Source organism: Syngnathoides biaculeatus, chromosome 4 (genome assembly GCF_019802595.1).
Source record: "Syngnathoides biaculeatus isolate LvHL_M chromosome 4, ASM1980259v1, whole genome shotgun sequence".
Classification (NCBI taxonomy): Eukaryota; Metazoa; Chordata; class Actinopteri; order Syngnathiformes; family Syngnathidae; genus Syngnathoides; species Syngnathoides biaculeatus.
Window position 1 is genome coordinate 18171253 of NC_084643.1, and position 22338 is coordinate 18193590.

Below are 22338 nucleotides of genomic sequence, written 5' to 3' on the forward strand. Positions count from 1 at the left end.
AGGTATCAGTATTAGACACCTTAAACATGACCTTAAACATCAATCTTTGTCTGATCTGTGTGTGAACATACATTCTTTGGGAGCTTTCTTGCTACTGTCCTCTTCTCTTGATCCAAACAGAAATTAAACAGCTCTGGTCATGTGACAATTTACAGGAAACATGACACACGGCACATATTTCATTGAGATCAGTTATTATTTCAATACCTCCTTTTTATAGCCTTAGAAATGAAGCATTTTTTACAGTCACTATTGTGACAAATAGGATTGGTTAATACATGTATATTTTCCATTTATTTTATATGCCCTTGCCCTTTTTGATGTGTGCTTCCTCCTTAATCAGCTGGTGTGTGTGTGTGTGTGCGTGTGTGCGTGTGTGTGTGCAGGACTTCTTGTGCTTTGCAGATGCCTTGTATTCATAGCGGTGGTGCCTGTCTGGCTGCTGGCTGCTCCGAACCCCACGCGTGAGCGTCCCTGCCCACAGAGCTGTAGATGTGACGGCAAAATCATCTACTGCGAATCCAATGCTTTCCGTGATGTGCCAAGCAACGTGTCAGTGGGAACACAGGGCCTCTCACTCCGTTACAACAGCCTGATGAACCTGAGAGCCCACCAGTTTGCGGGCCTCAGTCAATTGGTTTGGCTGTACCTCGATCACAATTACATCGGCTCCGTGGACGGCCAGGCGTTCCACGGGATACGGAGACTTAAAGAACTCATTCTCAGCTCCAATAAGATCACCCTGCTCAAGAACAACACTTTCCATGATGTTCCAAACTTGCGAAATCTTGACCTTTCCTACAATAAACTGCAGATACTCCAAGCAAATCAGTTTGTGGGCCTACGGAAGTTACTTAGTTTACACTTGAGGTCAAATTCTTTGAAAACTGTTCCAATGCGGGTTTTCCTTGAGTGTCGCAACTTGGAATTTCTAGATATTGGCTACAACAGGCTCCGGAGCCTCACACGTAACGCCTTCGCCGGACTCTTTAAGCTCATCGAGCTGCATTTGGAACACAACCAGTTTGCCAAGATAAACTTTGCTCATTTCCCCCGGCTGACTAATCTGAGGGCTCTCTATTTGCAATGGAACCGGATCAAACTGCTGACACAGGGCCTGTCATGGATGTGGACCTCCCTGCAAAAGCTAGACCTGTCTGGAAACGAGCTTCAGATGTTGGATCCAAGCACATTTCAGTGCCTGCCCAACCTCCAGACCCTCAACTTGGACTCCAACAAACTAAACAATGTGTCTCAGCAGACGGTCGAGACATGGATCTCACTCACTACCATCAGTCTGGCTGGTAATCTGTGGCACTGTAACCCCAACATATGCCCCCTTGTGGACTGGCTCAAGTCGTTCAAGGGAAACAAGGAGTCCACCATGATCTGCACTGGCCCTAAAGAGGCACAAGGAGAGAAAGTCACAGACGTGGTCGAGACCTACAACATTTGTACAGTCACGCCAAGTCCCATTACTTCAACAAGGCCGCCTTTCACCTCTGCATTTCAAACAGAACAGCTGCCCTTACCCATACGGCCTGAGGTGGACAAGACACAGGAAGAGAACAGGACAGCCTCTCCGACTCCTTCCAAAGCCTCGCCTACGGTCCCTTTACCTGACTTAGAATATGTGTTCTTCCATAAGATCATTGCTGGTAGTGTGGCCCTCCTCTTGTCAGTAGCTATAATCCTACTTGTTATCTATGTTTCATGGAAGCACTATCCCAGCAGCATCAAGCAGCTTCAGCAACGCTCCGCGGTTAAAAAGCGGCAGAAAAAGGCTCGGGAGACTGAGCGCTCTTTTAATTCCCCTTTGCAAGAGTATTACATGGACTACAAGCCTTCACACTCTGAGACAATGGATGTTCTGGTTAATGGGACAGGACCTTACACATACAGCATCTCAGGCTCCAGGGAATGCGAGGTATGACCGTTGCCCTCCAAAAATCCATTTCCTCTGCGAGGCATGAGAGGTAAATTTTCTAACAATCTGTGTAGACACCCCCCCCCCACCAGTACACACACACACACACACACACACACACACACACACACACACACCACACACACACACACACCCCCCTCACTGCCCTTGTCTGTTTTAGGATAAGGAAGTAAAGGTCAGTGCACTGTGATTTGGTTTGCAATGCTTTACGTTCTTCAGAGCTGTTGTTCTGAGTCATACACTGCTGTTTCTAGAATGTAATTCCCATTAGTTGCAATCCAAATGGCAGCTTCACTTCCTGGGCCACACGCAAAATAAATTATCCACAAAGGAGCTTAATCTTTCATTCATTGACATAAAAGAAGCTGTTGATGTATTTGGATCTTGTCGACTAGTGGGTTATTTATCCACAAATGGCTGCTGACGTGCAATAGAATAATAAAAATGCATGAGATCAAGTCACTGTGCAGGTGGTCCTCTGCTATCCAGTGTGTTTGCTGCCGCGATGGCAAACACACCCATCATGTAAATCCTGGTATGTTTTCTGTCGTGCTGAATTTGTAAGTAAGAACATCCATCGCTAATATAATCAGATTTATTAGCAGCATAGATTCCATTCTCCAGTAATGCATACTGCGATCATGTACTGTACTTATTACATTGCTAATTTGTGTGATTCTCTAAGTCCAGTCGGTGCAGGCTACACCGTATACAGGTTGCTGCCGAATGATAAAGAGCCATCTGCATTTTGGGCTCGATATTTGTCCTTGTGTCCTATTGCAAAACCTCTTTCCTTGATCAAGTCAATGATATTTGCCTTCCTATAGCCTGCACAAACTAAAACTTTATTCTCAAAGAGTGGTGTGTATACTGAAGGTGGTCTCTTTTTATGTGAGTGACTTTAAAACACTGTCTGGCTGCAAGAGATTGAGACTGGAAATCTTGGCGGGAAGCACAGATCAATTTGCTCAGGCGTAATTAGGCACTTTTTTTTTTTTTTTCATGTGAAGCCTTTTTCTGCATGTACAACACATCTGTCTTCTTTTGTCCTCTTGCTTATCATCATGGGCTTGACTGTGATTTAGAGCTACTGTGCCGAGGATGATTTAGTGTCACTAGAATCTTGACTGAGCATTGGCTGGACTAGTCTTCTCGTCAACCTCATCTCAAATGTGTTCACAGTATACTGTATTCAGTAACGAGTAGCTGTATATACTGAAGCCTATAAACTATGATACTATGAAACTATGATAAGTTAGTTTAAGATGTGCAGTCTGCTTTCATGTCCAATTCCAAGATAACGGAAGGTACAGTCAGATCCAAATCAGGCCCAATCTTACGTGAAAACAGCAGATTGATCATATCGATATTAGCCAAATATGTACACAAAAGCTACATATGGCCATACAAACACTCACAGTAAATAAATAAAGTACAGCACACAGAACCGTTGGGCCATTGTTTCCATTAAATAATGAAAACAATGGCCACAGGCAGTTTGTGGAGTAAGTTCGAGATTACCTGCCATTGGAGCTGACTAGGGGAACAAACACTTGGTTTTTATGCATTGGAGAATTTTAAATGGAATGCATCTTAATTTAGAATCTTTTGATCTTTTGAAAACCACCATGTTCAGGAAAAAAATTCTACCAAAGTCTTGTGAAACTTTGCACTTCGAACTGATCAAATGAGACATTAGCTTAGCATGTACCAAACGCTTAACTCTGGGAATGTACTGTGTACTTTTTTTTTGGGGGGGGGGTGGCTTTTTGTATTTTTATTGCAAAAGATAGACTGCGATCATCATGTGTAATATAGCACAATATGTGAGAATATCTTTTGAGACTTCGTTGTACCTTAAGCGACCAGAGTCCAACAAACATCGCTCTGTGCATTTTGATTTTTCTTTGGCTTTTCGAACCCTCATTTTGAAAGAAGTGTTTTAAGGGAGTAAGACTCTAACAAGAGCGTGTTTACACTTTTTTTTAATCCAGTGTGATGATGCATGTCATACATTATGGACAAAGTTTAACTTCCTTTTTACACTGTTTAAAAAAGTGATGAAGATATATGGATACATTGTTTTCACTAGTATGGAAAGTGGATGTGAAAAATAGATTTCAAATTTGAACAAAGTGGTGATCAACTATGATTTAGGAATGCGCTAGTCTCCGGAGGTTCCACATGTTTGCGCATTGCTGGATTAATGGCTTCAATCAAACTTCTATACCGCTGTTTATTTGATTCTCTGCCTTTTGGGTATATTATCAATGAAAAACCCACCGCCAATATGGTCCCATGTATTGTTTCACCACAAAACATGATTTTGACATATACAGCTTTTTGTAACTCCCGCCATGAAAATCCTCTCGAGGGATTTGTTTTCGAGAAGAAGCAGGAAGTGACATACAGGACAGAGGCGCCCCCTAGTGGACTCGTTTGTTTCCATTAGTTTTACCTCCGGGAAGGTAGCTCGTTGTTCCTTCGTGTTAGCCAAAATGCTGGCTCATTGCATTGCTGGACATTGCTTGAACACTCAGTAGAATGGATTTAGCCTTCATAAGTTTGCAAGAGACCCGGTTCGTTGTGAAAAATGGATTGAACGGGTGCAGAGGACAAGAGCTTTGTGGGTTCCAAATAACAGGTAGACAGTAATGCGCCCCGGCTTGACGGTGTTTAACAAGTACTGGCGGCTTTGAACATACCCCTTAAATCAGCATGGTTCGGCTCCACCTCCTCCTTATATGGCACCACTGGCGCAGAAAATCAGCCAGACCGGCTGAGGTGCCGCGTCCTTCTGCGAAAGCTGCACGTCGCAGCGATGGCTCATCTCCGCCGCGGAAGTAGATCGGACAGGGATGAGTTTTGGCCGTGATTGCATATCATCTGAATATGGCTCGAAAAAATAGTGTAATATGGCCCCGAGGGCTCGAAACAATAGTAGCATTGCCCTGTAACTTCACTCGGTTGTGTGGCGTTCTCCTTTTCAAAAAGAGCTTCCGTGTCAGACGGGGCGCGTTTGTCTCCCATAGTTAGGGTGCAACGCGTGTTTTCATTTGCGAATCTCCAGGTGACGTCACGGACGGAGGACACAGCCAATATGGCGACCACTTGGATATCGTAGAATGACATTTCTGCAACTTTGTGCATGGATGACGCGCTCTCCGCTCACATTTATTTTTTCGTATAGACATTGAAGTGAACAATGTTACATGTATTTTTCATTACAATATCCTTTTTCGAATGTTTATAGGGATGACACCCGGGCTTTAAAGTTCTGATATGAAAGATGAGACATAGGTCCACAAGCAACTGAATCAGCTCCTTGTGGCAAAGCATTTCTCAAATACAAGGAAGGACCGAGGTAAAATGGCCAGCTTTTCAATATCGCAGCTTTCATGTGTGACTGTGGCATGGGAGCATTAAATGGCAGACCTAATGGGGCTCCTGCTCACTAGAATAACTAATAGCCCATCAGAGGTAAGGAGCCGAGAATTCCCTCAGCTTTGTTATTCCTAACCCTCCACAGCTCAAGGGAGCAACCCAAGCTGTTAAAGATGTAATGGGATTTTTTTTTCACCCTCCCAGTGTCATGTGTGGCATAGGAAACGCAGCACACACAAAAGAGAAAGCGACTGTCTAAACATGGTTGGGTTTTGTGTGGAATTACACTTTTACTCAATGGCGGCAGGCTGGACGACCAGTTAGAGCATCTGCCTGACAGTTCTGCGTACCGGGGTTCAAATCTCAGCCCCGCCTGTGTGGGGTTTTCATGTTCTCTCTGGGTGCTCGGTAAGTTAATTGAAGATTTTTAAACTGCCCGTAGGCGTGAATGTGTGCTCAAATGGTTGTTTGTTTATATTGTATGTGTTCTGTGATAACCTGACAACCAGTTCAGGATAGCTAAGTGGGATAGGCTCCAGGACACCCACGACACTACTGAGGATAAGAGCCTCAGAAAATGGATGGATGGCCTTTGTGACTTGCATCAGAAGATTGTTGTATGACAGCATGCAAAGTACAATTAAGAACTGTGTCACAATAAATTCTCAAGAGGATTTTTATAGGAACTGAATGGCAGAAGATAGTGTCACGATGAAGGTAACGGAAAGGGAGTGTGCATCCAAGTCAGTAATAGTATTTTTTGCTTCACATAGCAAAGATTGTGGAGAATGAAGGAGAAAGTACACTTTATAATTGAAGCCTGTTACCTTTTTGCCATTGTCATACTGGCAGTCTCATTAATGGGTTGCCATGGATTTCCACCAGCAGGCTTGCCCGTACACAAAAAACTCAAGCTGAACAATGTCTAGCTGATCAATACTTTTAACTGTGGGGATCCACAGTCTTCCTGTGGCACATCCACTCCCGCGATCACACAGTAGCCGCGGTCTACTTAACATCCACCCACAGATCAACCCCTGCTAAGGTAGCACAGATAATATTACTGCGAAAAATGCCTTAGTTCTGAGCCAGGGAGGTGTTTTTAGACTTGGGAATACATAGCAGGCATTAACAAATTGAGCACAGCCTGCTCAACGATAATTCATGTGAGAGGACAAGAAAGTAATATTGCTGTTGTGAACAAAACTATTGGGAAGTCAAGCCATTAAAATAAAAAGGACCAGAATATGGAAGGAAAAAAGAGTTGGCCCCCCTGTTTGCGCCACAACAGCTTGCACTATTCTTTTGAAAGAAAACATGCTTGACAATTTGAATAGTCTTTTTTGAACCTGGCCACTTTTCTGACCATTATAAGAGGTGCGTAGTAGCAGCACACAACAATTAAGCCATGACATAAACTTTAGCAACGTTTGGGAAAAAATAGTAGTGGTTTATATGCAACAGAGTTTTTACTTTTACTATTGTGTTTTTTTTAAACGTTTATTATTCTAAACTACTTTTACGCTGTGTTTGGCGACATTAACTGCACTAGTTTTATTCATTGCTTGCACAATCTATTTGTTTTGGTTCGTCAAAGAAACTTCTGCTTTGGGTGCTGTCACGCAAATTTTTTTTCACCAATCCAGTATTTTAAGTTCAGTGCAAAAGTTTACATTTACATTACATATTGTCAGGATATTAAACAATTTTATCTTTTTTGACAGTAGATGTCACTCGGTATAATGCATAATCTGCATGATCATTCCCTTGACCACTGCCAAATAAAACAAACTTCTCTAAACCTCCTTGACTTTTACTCAAGGATGCCATGTATTGTATATCAAAATAATTGAATGAAGTCTGTATGACTTTACAACATAGATTCACTTGAACTTACATTTACTCCATCAAGATTGTAGGGCAATGTGCAGGTAAATGTCAAAGCTGTGTCAAAATAAACATTTATGTCAAAACAAGCCTAACTCTACGCTTTCTCTCACATTGGTAAGATTTGAAATATTTCAAGAGGTCTAAATTCCAGTTGTAAAGTGCACTTACAATACGATACTAAAAACATTATTTTAATCACCAAAATAGAATATAGAATAATGTTTGTAGGGCTATGTTTTGCTTCTATCATTAAAGTGTTGCATGTGTGGGTTGTGGTTTCAGAACAATGGTTGGTGCTATTTGTCAAATGTAGCCATTTCCCAGTTAGTCATTTCATCCTTGCACTACATCAACGTATGTAAATGAAACTTACTGTTTGACATTGCAATTTTGGAGACATCTCAAGCATTACTTTGTGTGTGCGTATATGCGGCGAATTTTATGTGAACTCATAACAAGCAGGCCGCAAACTATATAATATGACAACATTTTAATGCTTTATTTTATCCCTACCTCAGAATTTGGGCATTTTAGGGATCTCCCACAAAACTTGAACAAAACTGCGGCAATGTGAGTCTTTCTTCTTCTGGGTATATAAAAAATTAATGTCTCTTATGAATTTATGTTTTGTTTGCCCATAACACATTCTGCAGCAGTGAGCACATTATATTGGCCAAATAGTCGCTTTTTGTTTGTTTTTGAAACACTAGAGCCGAGCTGGTGGTGTTTTAAAATGTCAGAAATAAGAAAGAAAGATCAGCATTCAGAATATTCTGCTTTGACTTGCTAAGACAGCAGCTTGTATTTTGTACTTCGTTGCTGCAAAATTGCAGAGAAGCATCCTCCATGACTTGGAGAATTTAATTTGATTTTTCCCGTTATCCTTGTAAGTACACTTCCTTGAGTAAAGGTAATGAGATTTTTGACACAGCCTAGAATTAAAACCATGTGAAATCACCATTTGCACCATGTGTGCATGGACACCCTTGCCTTTTAGAGTCTGGCCATTTAACTTATGTAGTGTGTGGATGGCGACCTCAAATAAACAAATAGACCTGCACACATAGTAAGTATTACGTATTGACATCGAATTGAAACAATGGATTACTATTTTGCGGATTTCTTCTATGGGGGACGGGCTGGTGTGGGGGGTTCTGGAATGCAAACCATCAGAATCAATGAGAGATTACTTAATTGGATCTTTAGCTATCTTATTACAGCCTGAATTATTGAACAGCCTTTAAAGATGAACAAAAATGTTAACTGTAAAATAAATATCAAGAAAAAAAACCCTTTGGGTTCTTGACTCTGTGGTCAACTTTAACCCAATACACTTGCTTAGGACTGCTCAAATGGTATTCAAAATATTGCCTGTTGAGTTAATCAAGAGCAGCACAGTGGCTCAGCTCGTAAAGCATTGGCCTCACAGTTTGCAGTCCAGGGTTCAATCCCGGCCCTGCCTGTGTGGAGTTTGCACGTTCTCCCTGTGCCTCCATGGGTTTTCTCCGGGCACTGCGGTTTCCTCGCACATCCCAAAACATGCAACAAAAATTGGACACTCTAAATAGGCCCGAGGTGTGATTGTGAGTGCAACTGTTGTCTGTCTCTATGTGCCTAGCGATTGGCTGGCAACTAGTTGAGGGCGTACCCTGCCTCCTGCCCATAAAGAGCTGTGATAGGCACTCCCGTGACCCTAGTGAGGATAAGCGGCTAAGAAAATTGATGGATGGATTGATGGGGTTAATCAAGACTTACTGACAGCAATGATTTGAGCCTGAAACAAAAACTATTACCTTTACAATAATTTCTATGTGAAAACTTTTCTCATTTTTTTTAAAATTAGAATGATGTGAAAGTCTTTTGCAATTGCTTGGCAAACAGTCCAGGATGTTTCAAGCCTCTCTCCCAAAAGTCAGCTGGGATGGTCTCCAACTTAGACGTGACCCTAAACATGTCATACAATATAGAAAATGGATGGATGGACAAAACCTGACAAAGTTCAATGAACAAATTCAGTTAGACCTTGAAAGTGTAAATGTATTTCCAGTCTATGTTTTGCATTGATTTAGCGAAACAGGATTCTGCTCACTGCAGAAAAAAGTGAACTCTTTGATGCTTAATTATCGTCTGAATTCTTGATATTGAAGTTGCATATTTTTCCACCCATAATGTATCTTTTGTCATAAGTGATAGTATTAAAAAAGACACCTCTAAAAAATGTAAAAAGTGTAAAAGATGTTTTGCTCCATGAGGGCTGTTACTCAAGGAAAGAAATGCATAAAACCATAGAAGTGTGTTTTCTTTCCTCAGAGCAGTTTTGAATAAATTAGCATGACAAATAGCTTTCAGATCCTTGTGGCAGCATGTCCAGTGTTATGAAAAGCTACATTGAGCAACTTTGCCATTTTTGACCGCTTTAAAGTCTCATCGAACGTTGAATGTCTCAAAAGTTGTTTTTCTATCACCATACACCATAAATAAATATCTTCAATGCACATACAAGGCGTCAGACATCTGACTGCAATAGATGCATAGAGTTTGACTGATGTCATTAGAGGCAATCAGACCTCACCACCCCACATGCCATAAGTAGCATACGCCTGTGTGTGAACTGAGCTCGCCCCCAAAACAAACCTCCTCTTGTAATGTGTATGATTCAGACTAACGTCAGACGTTTCGTTTGGAGGTTTGTTATCTGCTTTTCTGAGGAGGTGGAATATGTTTAGCAAAGTTGGTTGCTAGGATCTCTGCACTGAGAGTCTGCAAGCGACAGTAGAAGTATCGCGAGCTGATTTCATGAATGTGGGACTGTTTCATAACAACAAGTTTCTCTGAAGCATCTCAAGATTTCTGCTCGTATTAATCAACATTTCTAACTACATCTCCAACCAGGAACAAAATATCGGTTATTTTTATATAATTTGATCAATAATGGTAACGTCATGGCCCACTGAATTTCCTTTTAAAAACTAAAAATTAATTTTACTCATGAGTACGTGAACAATGGGCAGTTACTGTGATATATTTTTTGCAGATGTTGACAACATTCCATCCATCCATTTTCTGAGTTGCTTATCCCCACAAGGGTCGCGGTTGTGCTAGAGGCTATCCCAGCTATCTGAATTGATTGCCAGCAAATCGCAGGATCCAAAGAAACAAACAACTATTTGCACTCACAATAACACTTGAGTCTCCAATGAATGTATGTTATCTGGACGTGAAAAGAAAACCAGAATGCCCGGAGAAAATGCTCGCAAGCACGGGGATAACATGCAAACTCCACACAGGCGGGGGTGGGATTTGCAGCTCAGTCCTCAGAACTGTGAGGCAGACACTCTAATCAGTCATTCACCGCACCGCCGTTGATAATATTTTTCGATATAGTTTGCTTAATATGCTTTTTCCATCAAAACTAACAAAAATGCAACTTAGTGTCTTCAGAATACCTTTTTTTTGTTGTTGTTTTACAAACATTCCTGTGTCACTTAAGCTGTCCTTAGTGTTAATACCACAGGAGGGAATCTCATTAAGTTGTAATACACCGGAGGGGTCGTTGAGCAGAAGAGCCACAGTGAAGCAGATATTTTCCATTAACACAACAGTAGACTGCAAAAAAAAAGTGTTATTTGCAGCTATTAATTAATATCTATGAAAGTGTAAGAACTATTCCATGTCCCTGCGTCCATTTTCTGGGCCCCTTATCCTCACTTGCTTCGCAGGCATACTTGAGCGGATCTCAGCTATTTTCGGGCAAGAAGCTGAAATTGTATCAAGACATGTAATGGGTTCAACCAGTCAGGGTCATTTATGCACTTTGAATTTGAAAATCCATCCATCCATTTTCTGAGCCACTTATCCTCACAAGGGTTACAAGGGTGCGTAGGTTTTCTCCAGCTACTCCGGTTTTCTCCCACATCCCCAAAACACGCATTGATTGGACACTCTAAATTGTCCCTGGGTGTGATTGTGAATGCAACTGTTGTCTGTCTCCATGTGCCCTCAAATTGGGTGCCAACCAGTTCAGGGTGTACCTTACCTCCTGCCCGTTGACAGCTGGGATATGCTCCAGAACTCCTCTGACCCTTGTGAGGATAAACAGCTAAGAAAATGGACGGATGTTTGTACATGCTCTGCAACTACTTGGTGACCAATTCAGTGTGTAACCTCCCTCTCGCCCGAAGATAGCAGGGATTGACTTCAGGATAAGTGGTATGGAAAATGGATGGATGGTAGATTAATGGATGGATGAAATATTTACCATTATTAATCAAAATTACACGAAAATGACTCGGAGTGAAGTTCCTCCATGCTTCAGATCATAAAGTGTTTACACTATACATACAACATGATCCCAGTACTTTCTCTGACGGATCATTCCCCACTCAAGCAGCCTCCTGATTGTCACAGGTGGCTCACCGAGGACGCATTTTGTTGCTAAGGAAAAAGAAATGAAAGTCATTGCTTTGTTGACCTCCAAACCTCCGTTTGAAATTGAGGTCAGCACTGATTGACAACATCATTAACTCCTCAAAGCAATTGATATTAGATGATTACCTAGTCCTTCACTTAAAGCCAAGATCAAATTAAGCTGTCCTTCTAAACAAATCATAAAAGTCTGTCGTCAGTGTTGGTGCAAAGTTTTCAAGGCCACGTTGCGAAGGCTATGGTGAGTCAGATGACACCAATTTTCTGATAATGAAAATCTGACACTCCAGGCAGTGAAAAGAGAGGATTTCAATCATCAGCTGGATGATGTGGAAAAAAAGCTCAAGTTGTTGTTTGGCCCCAGAACAACAATGTTTGCTGATCTGCTCTTATCTGTGGAAAACTCTATAATTATCTGCAACTGAAAAAAAAGAAATCAAGCAAATCAGATTTACATTACCGAGGCTTGCAGTTTGGTTAAATTACAATTAAAAACAAAACCTGTTTAAATTTGTATCCTGTAGTCCAGTGGAACAGGAATGCACACTATTCACAGCCTTTTTGATCCTCACCACATTTTAAACTTCCAGGAAACTATTGCCATCTAATAAACTTTAGTGAGCCTCCTCATGTCAGAAGAAGAAGGTTAACATATTTCCTCATACTTGTTTGTTGTCTGGGATGGTTCACAAATTGATACGATTGGTCTGTCATTGTAATAATAACTAAAGTTAAGCAGTTAAAATAGCTTGAGATCAGCTCTCTAAACACTCAAAAGTGTCTGAGAAGTGTTGTAAAACTATTATCCTACTATTCCCTTGTCCAATGAAAGCCTACAACATCATTGTTTCCTATATTGAAAGTCCTCCTGTTTTTGTTTAGACAATAACCAGTGAAAATAGGTTTGATAGATTTGAGTAGGCTCATTTTGTTAAATTGTTGAAAATTGTTGTATTTATTGCATTGGTCATGGCTCTAAGACTTTGATGGACAGGGCTGGCAACCTTTGTGTTCATACCGTTTCAATCAGACACTGTAGTAAAATTGTGATTTTTTTTTTGTGAGATTATCGATTTTGGGTTGTTGTTAATGTGAGTGTGCAAAGGTTCCTAATAGCAAGGTACAATACCAATTTGAATAAAGCAGTGTTCAGAAATATAAGCAACATCCATTGCATCTACTGCTTGGCCTTATGAGGGTCACAACCCTGAGATGGAGGCTATCAAGTTAAGGAAACTCAAGGTGTTATTTTTAATAATATATATTCATCCATTAATTTTCTGAGCTGCTTACCCTCATGAGGATCACGGGGGTGCTGGAGCCTATCCCAGCTGTCATCGGGCAGGAGGCAGGATACATCGTCAACTGGTTGCCGGCCAATTACAGGCCACAAAGAGACAGACAACAGTTGCACTCACATCTATCTATCTATCTATCTATCTATCTATCTATCTATCTATCTATCTATCTATCTATCTATCTATCTATCTATCTATCTATCTATCTATCTATCTATCTATCTATCTATCTATCTATCTATCTATCTATCTATCTATCTATCTATCTATCTATCTATCTATCAACACACACACACACACCACACACACACACACACACACACACACACCACACACACACACACGCGTACACACTCACACACTGCATGTTTACTTTATAACCTCCTAAGGGTAAATTTAACCCTCGTTATTGTGTATTCTGCACTGAACAGTACATGGAGAACCATATCAGTCAGAGGGGATAACATAGTGAAAAAGATGCACAAAAAATGCTCCACCACTTGAGCTGGGGTTCAGGATGGTGGCTTGCTCAATGGCACCTCAGTTGTAGCCAGGAATCAGGCTAGCATCTCTCCGGCAACAAGTTGTCATTTTTAATTTTGACTGCAACAGAACTCCAACCTTGACCCAAAGCCCAGATGGTACTGCAGCCATCTTACAGGATAGTTGGAGTGAATTAATTAATGGTGAAGACAATCCAATCCAAAATAGGCGAGAGATAAGGTCAAACTTGTTCACAATTTCTAACAGAGGATGTCTAAAAAGGGTTTTTCTTCTATTTGTCATAACAAAAGTCCTAAAAATGTTCAGGATACAGTATGTAACCTAGGATCAGTGGTAGAAAGACACTAAAGACTTCAATTACAGCATTGCTTTGACTGGATTAAAAAAAAAAAAAGTTACAGTAAATATCAGAAAATGTTGTCCCAGATGCTCCTCAACGGCACCGGTTATAAACAAGCGAGAAAAAAATGAAAGTACATCTTAAACTTTGTGACTTTGCTCTTTGAAGTTCCGATGTCTCATCCACTGAACCATTTCCAGCGTGCAATAACTTGAGGGAGCACATCTAGTTTTGGTGTCAGGCACACTGAAAGATTGGCTTGGATATTTACAATGCAAATTCAACAATACATCCTAAAAGAGAAATGCACTAAAGAAAAGGCAGTGGAACCAATGTGTCCACTGACAGGGGCCTCGATCGACTGTAATGCAATTCCCCGCCTCAATACGTGGTGAAAGTGAGCGAGGCCGCGTGTGGCTGGTACGCTCACACACTGCTGTTGCCTTCGCTTTGGCTCTGCTGGTATGCAGAACAGAATGCAATGACCTGACTTGTGACAGCTGTTGAAATGCATTCAGGCAAACAGCTGAAATCATTCACTGCATTCCAAGCACATGTGGTCATGTTGGGAAATTACACCTGGCATGCACTGAGTAAGAGGAAAGGTTACCTCCTTCCCAGTGAGTTGAGGTAAAAGAGCTACAATATTTTTCCAATTAAATAGTGAAGTCTGTCTAGGGCTATGGGTCAATTTCATATCATTTAATAAATACCAGTCAAGACATCATTCGTGTAAAATGATTCCAATGCTGAAAGAGACAAGTTATTGATGAGTGAAAACTTTTGGCATTGATAGTAAAGGCCATTAGTTGGAGACTCTAAATTGCCCCTAGGTTGTGATTGTGAGAGCGACTGTTGTCCGTCTTCATGTGCCCTGCGACTGGCTGACAACCAGTTCAGGGTGTACCCCGCTTCCTGCGCCGATGACAGCTGGGATAAGGCTCCAGCACTCCTCCGACTTTTGTGAGGATAAGCAGCTAAGAAAATGGATGGGTGGACAGTAAAAGCAGTCGTTATAGACAGAACAAATGGTGGTGGGCCACAAATTGAATTCTTGTATCGTATTGACAAAAGTCCCTAACATTAAAGACACAAACATCCATCCATTATTTATTTTTTTGCAGCTTATCCTCATGAGGGTCACGGGGAGTGCTGGAGCCTAATCCCAGCTGTCAACGGGCAGGAGGCAGGGTACACCCTGAACTGGTCACCAGCCAATCGCAGGGCGCATTAGAGACAAACAGCCACACTCACAATCACACCTAGGGGCAATTTGTGTCCAATTAATGTCGCATGTATTGGGATGTGGGAGGAAACTGGAGTGCCCGGAGAAACCCACACAGGCACGGGGAGAACATGCAAACTCCACACAGGCGCAGCCGGGATCGTACCCAAGTCCTCAGAACTGTGAAAGTCTGGTGTGGCAGAGAAGTATGTTAAAATAGTACAGGACATGTATGATGGCAGCAGAACAATGGTGAGGTGTGCCTTAGGTGTGACAGAGGAATTTAAGGTGGAGGTGGGACTGCATCAGGGATCAGCTCTGAGCCCCTTGCTGTTTGCAGTGGTAATGGATAGGCTGACAGATGAGGTTAGACTGGAATCCCCTTGGACCATGATGTTCGCAGATGATATTGTGATATGCAGTGAAAGCAGGGAGCATGCAGAGGAACAATTGGAAAGATGGAGACATGCACTGGAAAGGAAAGGAATGAAGACTAGCCGAAGTAAAACAGAATATATGTGCGTGAATGAGAAAGGTGGAGGGGGAAGAGTGAGGCTACAGAGAGAAGAGATAGCGAGGGTGGACGACTTCAAATATTTAGTGTCAACAATCCAGAGCAATGGTGAGTGTGGTAAGGAAGTGAAGAAACGGGTCCAAGCAGGTTGGAACAGCTGGCGAAAGGTGTCTGGTGTGTTGTGTGACAGAAGAGTCTCTGCTAGGATGAAGGGCAAAGTTTACAAAACAGTGGTGAGGCCGGCCATGATGTACGGATTAGAGACGGTGGCACTGAAGAAACAACAGGAAGCTGAACTGGAGGTGGCAGAAATGAAGATGCTGAGGTTCTCGCTTGGAGTGATCAGGTTGGATAGGATTAGAAATGAGCTCATTAGAGGGACAGCCAAAGTTGGATGTTTTGCTGACAAGGTTCGAGAGAGCAGACTTCGATGGTTTGGACATGTTCAGAGGCGAGAGAGTGAGTATATTGGTAGAAGGATGCTGAGGATGGAGCTCCCAGGCAAAAGAGCGAGAGGAAGACCAAAGAGAAGGTTTATGGATGTGGTGAGGGAAGACATGAGGGCAGTTGGGGTTAGAGAGGAAGATGCAAGAGATAAGCTTAGATGGCAAAAGATGACATGCTGTGGCGACCCCTAACGGGACAAGCCGAAAGGAAAAGAAGAAGATATCGATACCATCACTGAGGGGGAATCGATCCCACGCTGCCTGCACCAAAGTTAGGGGTGTGTACCACTACACCATCAGCTCTTACTCTAAATAAAATTTGCATAAAATGATCATCGTAATAAAGACATGCATTAGCTCTGACACGTCTACAAATTAATACAGATTCCATCATATCTCATAAATAACACCAACACGTGTTTTCTGTTGTCTGCAATTGTGTGAATGGAAAATGGCTGCCTCATCCTGGCACTTCAACTCAGAGATTCCCACGTGCATTAAAGGTAAAAACAGGTTTAAAAAAAAAAAAAACAGCAAGAAGGACTGTTTGTAAAAGAACCAAAACATGGAACCTTGAAGACCTTAATATATTTGCGTTAGTTTTCATGGAGTAGGCTCGATAAAGAATGATTAAAAAAAAAAATCAGATATGTCAAAAAATAATGATCTTTTCATGGATCCAAAGTGCCAATAATTCAAATACTTACTGACATCAATAAAACGAAAAGATTATCATTTTTATCAAATGACGTGAAAATGAATCACATTCAAAAAATCTAGATCTTACAATCAAGTTTTGGGGTATCACAGAGATTCCCCCGACATTGTTCCTGCTCACTCAGTCACTGATTTTTCCCCTTTAATGAGACTTGACACTTGATCTGCCACCTATCAAAAAGTTTGGCTTCCCAGATAGAATTAATGATGGAACCTAAAAATATTCTGCATAAATTGTTTTGTTCACAGGAGACATTTATTTTTCAACTCAGTTTGAAGCACTTCCTGCTGTTTCCTCCTTATTACTTCATATCCATATGATTGATTTAATTAGGATTATTATGTGAATATTGCTAAGCTGCTGTTGTTCTGCCTCTTGAGGCCCATTCACAAAAGCAGAAAAATTACGTGTTGACATCTTACACTGGATTCTAAGAGGGTGACTGCAAATATTTCTCCCATCGTTTTAAGACTACGACAGTTCAGTTGTATGTAATTCAGTCTTTTCCCACGCTGAATTCTATTTATGTTGTGTTGCAGTCTACTTCATCTACGGTGTTCAGAAAAAGGTTTTCATTTTGTCTAAGTGAATGGTCAGACAGATGGTTACATTACCAGTGAAAGGTAAAATGGTAGAAGACAGGTCTCAAAGTCCAGGCCCCGGAACCATATTTGGCCCTCCATATCATTTCATGTGGCGCACATAAGCCAAAATCATGGGTGTCTATTTCATGTTCTTCTGGACGGAAGTTTCCAATGATGTTCACTTTTAATAATGTTGAGAAATTAAAACCATTTTAAAATAAGTAAGTAATAGTGAGTACGCAGGTGGATGCATTTGGACCATTTGAATCTGTATGAACAGTAAGCAGTTGTACAAAAGTTGGGATAGATTTTTGGGGAAAAAAATGTCAAAAACCACCTCTGAGGCAAACCATAACGATGTGTCAGGCAGATTTTTACATCGTGCAGGTGTTCATGTGAAGGACAAACAGATGTTTGACATTTTTTTTTTTTTTTTTGCACTGTGGAGCAGTGGTTTGCATGTTTGTCAGACAGTTCTGAGATTCAGAATTAAATTACATTTCTGGAGTTACTGTGTGGAGTGCATGTACTCCCTGTGCATGTTGTAGATTTTGTTTGGGTATTCCAGCTAACACTCACATTCCAAAATTATTGTCGTCTTCCCAGTTTTGGTTGGTTTGGTTTTGTTTTGCCTGTGTTCCATGTCTTTTGTGCTGATTTTGTTGGTTGTGTCCACCTGTTCGCGTTTGCCCTCCTCCCTTGTGTTGACCAATCAGCTCCTTTAACCTGTTCTGGTGTTTATTGTTGTCTTGTAAATCTCTGTGTATTAAATTCCATGTTTTCATTCAGTTCTTGTTGGTCCATTGTCCTTGTCATGGGTTGCTTGTTGCTTGTTGCTTCATTGCTCATTGCGTTTTTGAAAGTCAAGTAAGGTTTCTACTTAAGGTTGAAATCATACTTTGTTACTTTTTGGTTCTTACTTACGGTTGTTTTTAGAATGAAAGAAATTTGAGATTCCTCTACTCTTACCTTCCTTCCTTGCTTCTCTGCATTGGAGTCCTCCACACCTTGCCATACCTTCCTTGCCCTTCACTAGGCCCAACTGTGACAGAATGAACCAACCAAGACAGGACCCAGCAGGAAGAATAGTGTCATCAGTCATGCCCAAACTCTGCCTCCCAGGTCTTTCAGCCTATCAGCCAAACTACCCTCCTTGAGTAAGCGCTGTCATTTCATCCTCTCCATACCTTTCACCTCTGTCTCCCAATTTTCATAGTTATTAACCATGCTCGACCGTTTTACCTCCACATGTTTTTGTAGATTCTAATTTTTCAGATTATGAAGATGAACATGATTTAGTTAGCCACCTGTCCGATTCTGACTCCAACACATATTTTGTTTTTTCTGGTTCTTTCCCTCGTTTTACAAGTCCACATCAGTTTTCGTCAAATCTCCCCATCTCTAGCCCCCATGAGTCCAATCTCAAGTCCTTTCCTTGTGACCTTTTTTGGGGCACCCATTTGGCTGTTTATCCAGGATGCCCACATGGTGGCCACCAGGGGCATCCAAGTAGAGCTCATTTTTTGTCCTCCCGTTCCATTTGTCCAATGTTACATCAAGCCAAGCCAATTCCCGAGTCACCTTGTTCTGTACCACCCGTGTCTCCTAGTTCACCTTCTCGAGTCTCTGTACACAGTACTCTTGTATCCGCTTCGACAAAGCCTCAATGGTGGCAGGCTGAGGAGGCAACTGCAGTCCCCATGTGTGCTCCCCGCCAGCTGCGCCAGGCTCCTGTGCCTGCTTCTGTTCCAGTGGCGCACGGCCTGCGGCCACCAACTCCTGTTCCGGTGTCACACAACCTGTGGCCTCCTGTTCCTGTTCCGGCGGCGCTTGACCAGTGGCCGCCACCTTCCTCTGCTCTGGTGGCACTCGAGCAGCAGCTGCCTCCTGGCCCGGTTGCCTAGCTCCTGCTTTGCCATTGACTCTGTCACCATAGATGTCTGCTTGAGTGGCTCTGTAGAGTCCTAGCTGACCTCCTGAACTGCGCAGCCAAGCACCTGACTTTGGGTGGCCTGGGAAGCCACTGAACTCACATTCACTAGCCCCGACCCCGACAACTATACCTATAAAGACTCTAATAAAAGGTTTGGAGGAGTACGAGATGTTGTTTGTACCTTTGTGCCCGTAAATTTTACTTTAGGAGTTCATGAATTCCATGATACGCAATGCTTTTGTGAAAACTGAGAAGAATTAAGCGGGATTTTACTAATTCCCAAAAAATTATCATGAAGATTTGAAAGTAAACTCCTTAATGCTTAATCCCACCTTTAACTTTGCTGTTGAAATTGCAGATACACCCCATGAGAAGGCCACGAAGGAAGACCACAGCTGAGATTCAAACCCTGACCCTCAGAACTGTGAAGCACAGAAATGCGACAAATGTAACAAGATGGTACCAATGTACCTTACTAAATTTCTTTTAGATGCTGGCCCATGTCTGAAAGCACTTTAAAACTTGTCCGTTAAGAATAATTTTGAAGTATGGGGAGAAAACTTTTGAGCCTACTTGACAAGATTCCTTGTGTAAAGAGATGACATAGCATACATATCTTCAAAAAGTTGCATCCTTTCATGCAGCTGTCTTTCGTGACGGGGTACACCACACCAACGCTTTCCTACTCGCATTCATTTCAACTCAGGATACTTTAAAATATATAGTGTATAATCCTAATGCATCATTTTCATTGGGGTTAAGTATTTTTTTACAGCACAAAACCCTAATACGCTACATCAGTATATAAGAAATGAAGCAATCCAAATCATTTTTGCTAACAAAGCACTTGTTCATAAAGGAATTGAAACTGTGAAAATTTATTAAGGGGGTATTTTGAAGCTTCTCTATATGAAAAGTGTCAGAAAAGAAATGCTGTTATGTTTCACCTCGAAAAAAATAGAACTGAGTGAACGTAAAGGTTAGTCCAAAAGGTCTATAAATCCTTCCCAGTTATGGCCATGTAAGTGCATGAATCATTACCGTGGCTCTCCGGTACTTTCTCCTCGTTATTATGAGCATGCCAGTGTCAGTAATTGCTAAAACTGTACTGTGTTAAGTTAAATGTGTGGACAAGCTGAAAACCACAGAGAACAGGGGAAGAGATCATCATCAACGCTGGTGAGTCAGCAACTATGATTATAATAGCTACAGTAAAATAAAGAAACATTTTATCCATGCCAAACTATTACTGTAAATGTATAGTAAAGTAGATCCTAGATATTTATCTGAAAATATCAAATGGGATTTCCCGTGTTCAATTCAAATTGCGGTCGCATTCTAAGGGCTATGTTAAATCCAGCACTTCGTCTAGCATAAAGTTGGCAACACATTCAAGCTGAAATTGGGTTGGACAAAAATTATTAACCCATGCAATACAGAAATCTGGTCACCCAAGACCCAGACCATCAAATGAAGTTAATAAACTGTTAGAAATAAACTGAGGATGCACGGTCTGTCACAATTGCTGCTGAGACAGTTCTACACAGCTGTCATCCAATCAGTACTGTGTACCTCCATCACAGTCTGGTTTGGGGCTGCCACAAAAACGGACAAACACCGACTGCAACAGACATTCAAAACCACTGAACAGATTGTCGGCACCACCCTACTCACCCTTGAAGACTTGCACGCCACTTGAACTAGGACCGGAGCGGGCAGGATCCTTTCGAACCCTCCACATCCCGGCCACCAGCTCTTCCACCTCCTTCTGTTGAGTAGGCAGCAATACAAATCAAAATTAGTAGGCATTTAAACAGTTTTTTTCCCTCTTGCAATTAAGTAATTAAATTCTTGACTAATGAACCTACTATATTTGGCTATGCAACATTGTTGGGACATACCCTCACATCCTTGCTCGTCCAATCAGTATAAGTATTAGTATTAGTAATCGAGACTGTAGACTATCATATGATTCGTCACTTTAAACTATGCCCTTTTCACAATTCTTATTGCACTGGTCTACACCAGAACCGCGAACAGGGAAGGGCACATTGTATAAGCTTGGCATAATGTGAGGCATTGACGTTCTAACAGTTCTAAATGCTATATACTTGAACAACTGTGATTCTTATAAGAAATAGTTCTCAGTACTGAACATGAATGTCACACCAGAGCGGCACTGACTGCCGTAGACAGTGTGTTGTTACATACTGTACTTGGCCATTAATGCTGATTCTAATAGCATTTCATGTAGGTTTTAAATGTACATAGGTTAGTTCTTTTGATAATGTTTAGGCCAGCTGAGAAGGCCTTGTGTTGTAGGGCCCGGCTTAACACCATTGGTCATTCATTCATTTTCCATTCCACTTATCCTCACTAAGGTCGAGGGCATGGTTATTGTATACCCTTAAATGCCTGTATGACCGCAGACCTCATGTATGGATATCCCCTCCAATGATTGTTCATGTGCAAAGTTTACACAAATTTACTGATACCAAATTCTAACGCCAACAAATGAATCTCCAAGGGCAGACCCTCGCCATGCTGACAGGTCCATCTTGGCTTAGATTGGGTTCCCAAATAGATACTTTTCATTGACATCACGCCGACCACGTGTTTTATTTACAATGCCATTTTGGACGGCAAAATCGTGTCTACATATCATGGCTTGGAAGCGCTAAGTGTATACTGTAATGTTTTAGCTACAGTTATCGTTTGATATTTTATCTTGGAAATCCTTTGACAAACGAACACTGTTACCAGAGGCGATTGAGGCATTTGTGCTGGAGTGAGGAATAAAGAATGAAGCCACATGTGAAACTCGAGAGCAAGTATCGTCTCGTTATTCTTAGATTGAGCTATAGTACTTCTCGTATATAGCAAGTGTGGTGTGATTGTGATTATGTTGATGTCAGCGGGGCGTGACAATACAGTATGATAAGGAAGTGAGCTCGAGAGGAGTGGAGGATACCACAGTAAATTAGCTGAATGTCCAGCAAAAGGTAAACAATACCTGAAGAGACCCCTTTTTCTGTCCGTTCTTACAACCATATATCACACAATGAAATACCATAATGAAAAAGGCCATAAGATGCTTATAAGCAACCCAATATTCACAAAAAGATCACA

The 22338-nt window shown here is 41.5% G+C and overlaps 1 protein-coding gene across 2 annotated transcripts in view; it reads left to right on the forward strand.

Annotated features, from left to right (window-relative positions):
• Nucleotides 1-22338, forward strand: part of LOC133500002 (leucine-rich repeat transmembrane neuronal protein 4) — a 78105-nt gene that overhangs the window by 1806 nt on the left and 53961 nt on the right. Inside the window, exon 2 of one of the 2 annotated variants that reach the window (XM_061818535.1) lies at nucleotides 387-1927. In XM_061818535.1, the coding sequence (XP_061674519.1) occupies nucleotides 387-1927 (1541 nt within the window). Of the gene's footprint in view, nucleotides 1-386; nucleotides 1977-22338 lie in introns of both variants that reach the window. The other variant, XM_061818536.1, reaches the window with a different exon arrangement.